At 31.8% G+C, this 12580-nt stretch overlaps 1 protein-coding gene across 1 annotated transcript in view; it reads right to left on the bottom strand.

Annotated features, from left to right (window-relative positions):
* Nucleotides 1–12317, bottom strand: part of ZNRD2 (zinc ribbon domain containing 2) — a 28451-nt gene extending 16134 nt beyond the window's left edge. The window contains exons 1-3 of the mRNA XM_053719980.1: nucleotides 12277–12317; nucleotides 1745–1893; nucleotides 1584–1668 (exon numbers count right to left, since the gene is read on the bottom strand). Of these exons, the coding sequence (XP_053575955.1) occupies nucleotides 1584–1668; nucleotides 1745–1893; nucleotides 12277–12289 (247 nt within the window). The 5' untranslated portion in view covers nucleotides 12290–12317. The remainder of the gene's footprint in view (nucleotides 1–1583; nucleotides 1669–1744; nucleotides 1894–12276) is intronic.
* Nucleotides 12318–12580: the final 263 nt, after the last annotated feature.

Here is a 12580-nt window from a genome sequence, read left to right as displayed (position 1 = left end):
TTATACAGGCTGTACACTCACTACTATACATTGTAGTAAAGTGTCATTTATTCAGTGTTGTCACATGAAAAGATATAATAAATATTTACCTGTTTATACAGGCTGTACACTCACTACTATACATTGTAGTAAAGTGTCATTTCTTCAGTGTTGTCACATGAAAAGATATAATAAAATATTTACAAAAATGTGAGGGGTGTACTCACTTTTGTGAGATACTGTATACAAACATATATACATATACAGGCGTACCTCTGAGATATTGTGGGTTTGGATCCAGATCACCGCAATAAAGCAAATATAGCAATACAGCGAGTCACACAACTGTTTTGGTTTCCCAGTGCATATAAAAATTATATTCACACTATAGTGTAGTCTATTAAGTGTGCGATAGCAGTATGTCCGAAAAACAATGTACATACCTTACAATACTTTACTGCTAAAAAATACTAACCATAATCTGAGCCTTCAGTGAGTCATATTCATTTTGCTGGTGGTGTGTATATATAGGAGTGTGTATTTATGTGTATATATGTTGTAAAAATGGTGCCGATAGACTTGCTTGACAAAGGGCTGCCACAAACCTTCAGTTTGTAAAAAGAGCAATATCTGTGAAGCGCAATAAAACGAGGTATGTCGGTATGTGCAACAACAGACCAGGGATACAGTATATAAAACTCTCTTAAGCATTTGCATCTTTTGCGTTTGCTGTGCTTAAAGGTCAACTATTAAATGTGCATGATTCAGAGAGAGCAAGTAATTTAAAGACACTTTTAAATTCACTTCTATTTTCAAATGTGCTTTGTTCTCTTGGTATCCCTTGTTGAAAAAGAATATGCACATATCCTACAGTAGTGGGAGCTAGCTGCTGATTGGTGCCTGCCTCTTGTGATTGGCTGACTGGATGTGTTCTGCTAGCTGCCAGTAGTGCAATGCTGTTCCTTCAGCAAAGGATAACAATAGAATGAAGCAAATCTGATAATAGAAGTTAATTGTAAAGTTGTTTAAAATTGTATGTTCTATCCAAATCATTAAAGAAAATGTTGGGAGTTTACTGTCCCTTTAATCAGGGATCACATGATGTTGACTCTATAGTATGTAGCATGGTCGGTTTTGTGGAAAAGGCACAATGCACAAAGGTAAAGTACAAGATAAACAGGAAAAAAAGATAAAAATGTTCATGGAATTTCTTTTCATACCCATAAATATTTTGAGACTTCATTTTCGAATTTATCGTACTGCTACTCTGTGTTTATTCTTAACTTCTTAGAAAAGAAAATAATGGAATAAATAAATAGTTCCAGCTCAGGAAATCTCTCTGTAACCAAGCTCATAAAACCATTGGTTTAACCCTTTATAGTTTCTTTCTTTAAATTAACATTTTTTTTGTATTAAAAAGGCATTTTAGGCCCTTTGATAGTTCAGAATGAGACAGTGATAAATGTGACACAGGAAGCGCAGAGACGCGAGAAGGAGGAGAACAGACGTTGGCTTAGGGAGGCAGAGGGCAAACAAGATAAAGAGGGAGGAGGGTACAGCTGGCAGAGGGCACACAGACAAGATAAAGAAGGAGGACGTCTGACCTGGGTTATCTTTCTCTGTGTCTGAGTCGAGCTCCTGGCAGGACACACACAGCAGCTTCTTCTGCTTGTCTTGTAACAGGACGGTCTACGGGCGAGAGACAGAGATTAGATCCCGCTGCGCACAAATCCCTGCACCCATATACATCTACCCAGTCGCTCACCCCACACGCCTCACAGCACTCTGCCAGCATTCTGTACCCCTTCAGCAGGTAGTCGCCCATGAGGCGGCTGATGCGGTCCTGGCGTTCACGCCTGGCGCGCAAAATCTTCATGTCTGCCTCAGAGGGGGGTGACCAAGGTTCATCGTCACCTGGGGGGCAGAGGGGAAAAAGAGAAAAGTGGGAAGGGTTTAGGAAATTGACAGGGAAACATATTGACCATTCTATATATATATATATATATATATATATATATATATATATATATATATATATATATATATATATAGCTTTTTGGTGGGGGGTACTCGTCACCTCTGCACTTTTTTTTTTAAGCAAAAAAGCACTATATATATATATATATATATATATATATATATATATATATATATATATATATATAAAACATAATTTATGTAAGAACTTACCTGATAAATTCATTTCTTTCATATTGGCAAGAGTCCATGAGCTAGTGACGTATGGGATATACAATCCTACCAGGAGGGGCAAAGTTTCCCAAACCTCAAAATAACTATAAATACACCCCTCACCACACCCACAAATCAGTTTAACGAATAGCCAAGCAGTGGGTTGATAAAGAAAGGAGTAAAAAGCATTAACAAAGGAATCTGGAAATAATTGTGCTTTATACAAAAAAATCATAACCACCATAAAAAGAGTGGGTCTCATGGACTTTTGCCAATATGAAAGAAATGAATTTATCAGGTAAGTTCTTACATAAATTATGTTTTCTTTCATGTAATTGGCAAGAGTCCATGAGCTAGTGACGTATGGGATATCAAATACCCAAGATGTGGAACTCCACGCAAGAGTCACTAGAGAGGGAGGGATAAAAATAAACAACAGACATATGCTGAAAAATTAATCCACAACCCAAAATATAAGTTATTCTCATGAAAAAACTTAAAACATCAGCAGAAGAATCAAACTGAAACAGCTGCCTGAAGAACTTTTCTACCAAAAACTGCTTCTGAAGAAGTAAATACATCAAAACGGTAGAATTTAGTAAATGTATGCAAAGAGGACCAAGTTGCCGCTTTGCAAATCTGATCAACTGAAGCTTCATTCTTAAAAGCCCACGATGTGGAGACTGATCTAGTAGAATGAGCTGTAATTCTCTGAGGACACAAGGGACAACAATTTCTCTACTAATGTTGTTAGAATTCACAACCTTAGGTAAGAACTTAAATGAAGTCCGCAAAACCGCCTTATCCTGATGAAAAATCAGAAAAGGAGATTCACAAGAAAGAGCAGAAAGCTCAGAAACTCTTCTAGCAGAAGAGATGGACAAAAGGAACAAACCTTTCCAAGAAAGTAGTTTAATGTCCAAAGAGTGCATAGGCTCAAATGGAGGAGCCTGTAACGCCCTCAAAACCAAATTAAGACTCCAAGGAGGAGAAATTGATTTAATGACAGGCTTAATACGAACTAAAGCCTGTACAAACAGTGAATATCAAGAGTAGCAATCTTTCTGTGAAATAAAACAGAAAGAGCAGAGATTTGTCCCTTCAAAGTACTTGCAGACAAACCTTTATCCAAACCATCCTGAAGAAACTGTAAAATTCTAGGAATTCTAAAAGAATGGCAACAAAATTTATGAGAAGAACACCATGAAATGTAAGTCTTCCAAACTCGATAATAAATCTTCCTAGACAGATTTATGAGCTTGTAACATAGTATTAATTACTGAGTCAGAGAAACCTCTATTACTTAGAACTAAGCGTTCAATTTCCATACCTTCAAATTTAATGATTTGAGATCCTGATGGAAAACTGGACCTTGAGACAGAAGGTCCGGCCTTAACGGAAGTGGCCAAGGTTGGCAACTGGACATCCGAACAAGATCCGCATACCAAAACCTGTGGGGCCATGCTGGAGCCACCAGCAACACAAATGATTGTTCCATGATGATTTTGGAGATCACTCTTGTAAGAAGAACTAGAGGCGGGAAGATAGAAGCAGGTTGATAACACCAAGGAAGTGTCAGCGCATCCACTGCTTCTGCCTGAGAATCCCTGGACCTGGACAGGTATCTGGGAAGTTTCTTGTTTAGATGAGAAGCCATCAGATCTATTTCTGGAAGACCCCACATCTGAACAATCTGAGAAAACATATAGGGATGGAGAGACCACTCCCCTGGATGTAAAGTCTGACGGCTGATAATCTGCATCCCAATTGTCTACACCTGGGATATGAACCGCAGAAATTAGACAAGAGCTGGATTCCGCTTAAACAAGTATACAAGATACTTCTTTCATAGCTTGGGGACTGTGAGTCCCACCCTGATGATTGACATATGCCACCGTTATAATATTGTCTGTGTGAAAAAAAAAAAAAGAACGGTTCTCTCTTCAACAGAGCCAAAACTGAAGAGCTCTGAGAATTGCACAGAGTTTTAAAATATTGATTGGTAATTTCGCCTCTTGAGATTTCCAAACCCCTTGTGCTGTCAGTGATCCCCAGACAGCTCCCCAACCCGAAAGACTTGCATCTGTTGTGATCACAGTCCAGGTTGGAAAAACAAAAGAGGCCCCTTGAACTAAACGCTGGTGATTTAACCACCACGTCAGAGAGTGTTGAACATTGGGATTTAAGGATATTAATTGTGATATCTTTGTATAATCCCGGCACCATTGATTCAGCATACAAAGCTGGAGAGGTCTCATGTGAAAACAAGCAAAAGGAATCGCGTCCGATGCTGCAGTCATGAGGCCTAAAACTTCCATGCACATAGACACTGAAGGGAATGACTGAGACTGAAGGTGCCGACATGCTGCAACCAATTTCAAACATCTCTTGTCTGTTAGAGACAGAGTCGCGGACACTGAATCTATCTGGAAACCTAAAAAGGTGACCCTTGTCTGAGGAATCAAAAAACTTTTTGGTAAATTGATCCTCCAACCATGTTTTTGAAGAAACAACACTAGTTGATTTGTGTGAGATTCTGCAGAACGTAAAGACTGAGCTAGTACCAAGCTATCATCCAAATAAGGAAACACCGCAATACCCTGTTCTCTGATTACAGAGAGAAGGGCACCCAGAACCTTTGAAAAGATTCTTGGAGTTGTTGCTAAGCCAAATGGAAGAGCAACAAACTGGTAATGCTTGTCTAGAAAAGAGAATCTCAGGAACTGATAATGTTCTGGATGAATCGGAATATGAAGGTAAGCATCCTACAAGTCTATTGTAGACATATAATGTCCTTGCTGAACAAAAGGCAGAATAGTCGTTATAGTCACCATCTTGAAAGTTGGTACTCTTACATAACGATTCAAAATTTTCAGATACAAAACTGGTCTGAATTAATTTTCTTTCTTTGGGACAATGAATAGATTTGAATAAAACCCCAGACCTTGTTCCTGAAAAGGAACCGGCATGATTAGCCCTGAAACCTCCAGGTCTGAAACACACTTCAGGAAAGCCTGAGCTTTCAATGGATTTACTGGGATGCGTGAGAGAAAAAATCTTCTCACAGGAGGTCTTACTCGGAATCCTATTTGGTACCCCTGAGAGATAATGCTCTGAATCCATTGATTTTGGACAGAATTTGCCCAAACATCCTTGAAAAACCTTAATCTGTCCCCTACCAGCTGAGCTGGAATGAGGGCCGCACCTTTATGCGGACTTAGGGGCTAACTTTGGTTTTTTAAAAGGCTTGGATTTATTCCAATTTGAGGAAGGCTTCAAATTGGAAACAGTTTCCTTGGGGGGAGGATTAGGTTTTGCTCCTTATTTTGACAAAAGGAATGAAAACGATTAGAAGCCTTAGATTTACCCTTAGGTTTTTTATCCTGAGGCAAAAAAACTCCCTTCCCCCCAGTAACAGTTGAAATAATAGAATCCAACTGAAAACCAAATAAATTATTACCTTGGAAAGAAAGAGATAGTATTCTAGATTTAGATGTCATATCAGCATTCCAAGATTTAAGCCACAAAGCTCTTCTAGCTAAAATAGCTAAAGACATGGATCTAACATCAATTTTGAAAATATCAAAAATTGCATCAAAATAAAATGATTAGCATGTTGTAGTAAACGCACAATGCTATATAAGTCAGAATCCAATTCTTGCTGCGCTAAATTCTCCAACCAAAAAGTTGAAGCAGCTGCAACATCAGCCTAAGAAATTGCAGGCCTAAGAAGATGACCTGAATATAAATAGGCTTTCCTTAGATAAGATTCAAGCTTCCTATCTAAAGGATCTTTAAAGTGATATACAGTCCTTAGCGCTTTTGATCTTGTTTTTTATTGTTTTTTTATATTTTTAATAAATTGTGGTAATATGTACCAGATTTAACCTTTATAAGTATATATCCGTTATTTTTAGAGCGGACTAGATATTTCCCCTCACCTTATAGCTGGTTATTTACCATTGCATATAGATATTCAAGATATTTTTATGTTAGAATGAAGTCAAGGGTTACTTTATTGAGAGGTCCCTTGCCAAGGTAGAAAACGCTTAGCATTGGTGAAGAGCTAACAAAGATAAATATCCCACTTTGGTGAAATTAGTAAAACCCTACTTATGCACCTCAACAGCCTTTTCTCTGCTGCAGGAAATATAGCTGCAAACAGAGAACCATCCTTAGCCAGAAGCATGTGGACATGTTGAGATGTTTGCATTTCAATGCAAAGTTTCTGAAAGAGTGAATAACAGAATGTTATTAACAGTGATAGTCTAACTCTTTCTAGTTCTACCTCTTTTCAAGCAGTACTATCTTCCATAGAAATAGTGGTTTGTTTAGCAAGAGTAGAAATAGCCCCATCAACCTTGGGGATCTTTTCCCAAAATTCTATTGAAATTGCTGGTAAAGGATACAATTTTTTAAACCTTGCAGCCGGCTTATTCCATTCCTTAGAAATCATATCAGAAATAGCATCAGGAACAGGAAAAACCTCTGGAGTAACCACAGGAGGTTTAAAAACAGAATTTAAACGTTTACTGGTTTTAATACCAAGAGGACTAGCTTCCTCAATATCCAAAATAATTAACACTTCTTTTAACAAAGAACGCATATGCTCCATTTTAAATAAATAAGTAGATTTGTCAGTGTCAATATCTGAGGAAGGATCTTCTGAATCAGCTAGATCCTCATCAGAGGTGGATAATTCATTATGTTGTCGGTCATTTGAAATTTCATCAACTTTATGAGAAGTTTTAAAAGACCTCTTACGCTTATTAGAAGGCGGAAATGCAGACAAAGCCTTCTGAATAGAATCAGTAACAAATTCTTTAAAATTCATAGGTATATCATGTACATTAGAAGTTGAAGGAACTGCAACCGGCAATGTACTATTACTGATGGACACACTATCTGCATGTAAAAGTTTATCATGGCAACTAATACAAATGACATTAGGAGAAATAATCTCCACAATTTTACAACAAATGCACTTAGCTTTGGTAGAACCGATGTCAGGCAGCAAAGTTCCAAATGATACTTCTGAGGCAGGATCAGATTGAGACATCTTGCAGAATGTAAAAGAAAAAACAACATATAAAGCAAAATTATCAATTTCCTTATATGACAGTTTCAGGAATTGGAAAAAAATGCAAATAGCATAGCCCTCTGACATAGAAAAAGGCAAGAGGCAAAGCAATGGGGCAAATGAAAAAAGTTTGGCGCCAAGTATGACGCACAACGTAACTTAAAAATTTTTGGGCGCCAACCATGTCCGGAAATGACACACTCGCGTCACTAACAACGCAACCCTGTGTGAAACCTCTGCGTCAATTACGACGCCGGAAATTACGAACTTGCGTCAACAGACGTGCCTTTCGTGCCAAGAATGACGCAATAAAGTGTAGCATTTGGCGCACCCGCAAGCCTAAGTCAGCCCGCAATTTGAAACAAAGTAGTCAATTGAAAAAAAAAGACTAAACCCCAGGTAAGAAAAATATTTCTCAATATTAACTTTCCCCAAATATGAAACTGACAATCTGCAAAAGGAAATACATGAACCTGACTCATGGCAAATATAAGTACAATACATATATTTAGAACTTTATATAAATGCATAAAGTGCCAAACCATAGCTGGGTGCCTTAAGTAATAAAAAACATACTTACCAAAAGACACCCATCCACATATAGCAGATAGCCAAACCAGTACTGAAACAGTTATCAGTAGAGGTAATGGTATATGAGAGTATATCGTCGATCTGAAAAGGGAGGTAGGAGATGAATCTCTACGACCGATAACAGAGAACCTATGAAAAAGACCCCCATTTGGAAAATCATTGCACTCAATAGGTGATACTCTCCACGTCCCTCTGACATTCGCTGTACTCTGAGAGGAATCGGGCTTCAACATGCTGAGAAGCGCATATCAACGTTGAAATCTTAGCACAAACTTACTTCACCACCTCCATAGGAGGCAAAGTTTGTAAAACTGATTTGTGGGTGTGGTGAGGGGTGTATTTATAGGCATTTTGAGGTTTGGGAAACTTTGCCCCTCCTGGTAGGATTGTATATCCCATACGTCACTAGCTCATGGACTCTTGCCAATTACATGAAAGAAATATATATTTATAAAGTCATCAGTACCACGGTATGCTTCTTTTTGTCCGGGACAGTTGGCAACATTATTATGATTACAGATGTGGATAACAAGAAATCATAACAAACGCAATGTGACTTGATAGTGATGGCAGTTTTATTTAGTAAACACATCAATGTCCCTATCCCAACAAAATGTTTGTATGGGGGAATTATCAAAGTTATTATCAAATCTTCTTTGTGTACAACGTATTATTGTTTTCTAATGGATGTTCCTATCCAGAATACAAATGTATATTGTTTATATGTGGTGAAGGGCCCATCAGTAAACTAGCAGGTCTTTCCTTTATCAACCAATAGGCAATAATCTGTGAATATCATCTGTGCACAAACATGCACTTACTGTTAATGGCAATATAAACTTATTCATGTAAAAAAAATATATATATCAACGTTTAAATCATCATGTTATATGAATAATCTTTTATATATATATATAAAATTTACCCTACTTTTTAAAAACAGAGCACTAAACCATTGATGATTTTCAATAATTATCAACAGAATATGCAAATGAGCTACCCAGTGTTTAACATTGTTCCCTAACATATATATATATATATATATATATATATATATATATATTACTAGTATTAGATATTGTATATAATGAATACTATAAAACTTATATATAATTATTACTAGTATTAGATATTGTATATATAATGAAAACTTATAAAACTAATATAATTATTACTAGTTTTAGATATTGTATATATAATGAATACTATAAAACTAATATAATCATTACTAGTATTAGATATTGTATATATAATGAATACTATAAAACTAATATAATTATTACTAGTATTAGATATTGTATATATAATGAATACTATAAAACTAATATAATTATTACTAGTATTAGATATTGTATATATAATGAATACTATAAAACTTATATATAAGTATTACTAGTATTAGATATTGTATATATAATGAATACTATAAAACTAATATAATTATTACTAGTATTAGATATTGTATATGTAATGAATACTATAAAACTTATATATAATTATTACTAGTATTAGATATTGTATATGTAATGAATACTATAAAACTTATATATAATTATTACTAGTATTAGATATTGTATATATAATGAATACTATAAAACTTATATAATTATTACTAGTATTAGATATTGTATATATAATGAATACTATAAAACTAATATAATTAGTACTAGTATTAGATATTGTATATATAATGAATACTATAAAACTAATATAATTAGTACTAGTATTAGATATTGTATATATAATGAATACTATAAAACTAATATAATTAGTACTAGTATTAGATATTGTATATATAATGAATACTATAAAACTAATATAATTATTACTAGTATTAGATATTGTATATATAATGAATACTATAAAACTAATATAATTAGTACTAGTATTAGATATTGTATATATAATGAATACTATAAAACTAATATAATTAGTACTAGTATTAGATATTGTATATATAATGAATACTATAAAACTAATATAATTAGTACTAGTATTAGATATTGTATATATAATGAATACTATAAAACTAATATAATTAGTACTAGTATTAGATATTGTATATATAATGAATACTATAAAACTAATATAATTAGTACTAGTATTAGATATTGTATATATAATGAATACTATAAAACTAATATAATTAGTACTAGTATTAGATATTGTATATATAATGAATACTATAAAACTAATATAATTAGTACTAGTATTAGATATTGTATATAATGAATACTATAAAACTAATATAATTAGTACTAGTATTAGATATTGTATATATAATGAATACTATAAAACTAATATAATTAGTACTAGTATTAGATATTGTATATATAATGAATACTATAAAACTAATATAATTAGTACTAGTATTAGATATTGTATATATAATGAATACTATAAAACTAATATAATTAGTACTAGTATTAGATATTGTATATATAATGAATACTATAAAACTAATATAATTAGTACTAGTATTAGATATTGTATATATAATGAATACTATAAAACTAATATAATTAGTACTAGTATTAGATATTGTATATATAATGAATACTATAAAACTAATATAATTAGTACTAGTATTAGATATTGTATATATAATGAATACTATAAAACTAATATAATTAGTACTAGTATTAGATATTGTATATATAATGAATACTATAAAACTAATATAATTAGTACTAGTATTAGATATTGTATATATAATGAATACTATAAAACTAATATAATTAGTACTAGTATTAGATATTGTATATATAATGAATACTATAAAACTAATATAATTAGTACTAGTATTAGATATTGTATATATAATGAATACTATAAAACTAATATAATTAGTACTAGTATTAGATATTGTATATATAATGAATACTATAAAACTAATATAATTAGTACTAGTATTAGATATTGTATATATAATGAATACTATAAAACTAATATAATTAGTACTAGTATTAGATATTGTATATATAATGAATACTATAAAACTAATATAATTAGTACTAGTATTAGATATTGTATATATAATGAATACTATAATACTAATATAATTAGTACTAGTATTAGATATTGTATATATAATGAATACTATAAAACATATATAATTATTACTAGTATTAGATATTGTATATATAATGAATACTATAAAACTAATATAATTAGTACTAGTATTAGATATTGTATATATAATGAATACTATAAAACTAATATAATTAGTACTAGTATTAGATATTGTATATATAATGAATACTATAAAACTAATATAATTAGTACTAGTATTAGATATTGTATATATAATGAATACTATAAAACTAATATAATTAGTACTAGTATTAGATATTGTATATATAATGAATACTATAAAACTAATATAATTAGTACTAGTATTAGATATTGTATATATAATGAATACTATAAAACTAATATAATTAGTACTAGTATTAGATATTGTATATATAATGAATACTATAAAAACTAATATAATTAGTACTAGTATTAGATATTGTATATATAATGAATACTATAAAACTAATATAAGTATTACTAGTATTAGATATTGTATATATAATGAATACTATAAAACTAATATAATTAGTACTAGTATTAGATATTGTATATATAATGAATACTATAAAACTAATATAATTAGTACTAGTATTAGATATTGTATATATAATGAATACTATAAAACTAATATAATTAGTACTAGTATTAGATATTGTATATATAATGAATACTATAAAACTAATATAATTAGTACTAGTATTAGATATTGTATATATAATGAATACTATAAAACTAATATAATTAGTACTAGTATTAGATATTGTATATATAATGAATACTATAAAACTAATATAATTAGTACTAGTATTAGATATTGTATATATAATGAATACTATAAAACTAATATAATTATTACTAGTATTAGATATTGTATATATAATGAATACTATAAAACTAATATAATTAGTACTAGTATTAGATATTGTATATATAATGAATACTATAAAACTAATATAATTATTACTAGTATTAGATATTGTATATATAATGAATACTATAAAACTAATATAATTAGTACTAGTATTAGATATTGTATATATAATGAATACTATAAAACTAATATAATTATTACTAGTATTAGATATTGTATATATAATGAATACTATAAAACTAATATAATTAGTACTAGTATTAGATATTGTATATATAATGAATACTATAAAACTAATATCACTAATAACAAATAATAACAACTAGTAGCAAGTATAGTGATTAACCCCTCAGCTGCTGGGCAGGATTCTCTAGCATCTAAAGGGTCACTCTAAGTGAGTTTTCTGGGTAATGGAGCCATTTGTCACATGACATGGCACTACTGTCACGGTACGTGGAAATATCTTGTGTGCCCCACTCCTCCTTACCCTGCAGCGCCATGCTGCCCAGCCAACCGGAAGTGAGTGCGGAAGTGCTGCGGAACACTGAAACGCAAATCTATCTGGAACGCATGAGTAACAACATATCAGCTCGGGGGAAAACCTCAGGGTAAACACGGCGTTCCGTGTATGATACGGGTCGTTTAATATCATTGTTACACAATAATAACCATTTACACTTATTCTGTTACACTTTAGCTGTTTTATTTAGTATTTTATTCTTTTTTTAAGTCAAATGTTGTCACGGACTTGGCTCTGTCACATAATAATGTATGATGAATTGTTCCGCGGT

This window comes from Bombina bombina, chromosome 7, assembly GCF_027579735.1.
Source record: "Bombina bombina isolate aBomBom1 chromosome 7, aBomBom1.pri, whole genome shotgun sequence".
NCBI classification, from domain to species: domain Eukaryota; kingdom Metazoa; phylum Chordata; class Amphibia; order Anura; family Bombinatoridae; genus Bombina; species Bombina bombina.
Note: the sequence above shows the minus strand (reverse complement) of the source record. Positions and strands in the feature narration are given on the sequence as shown.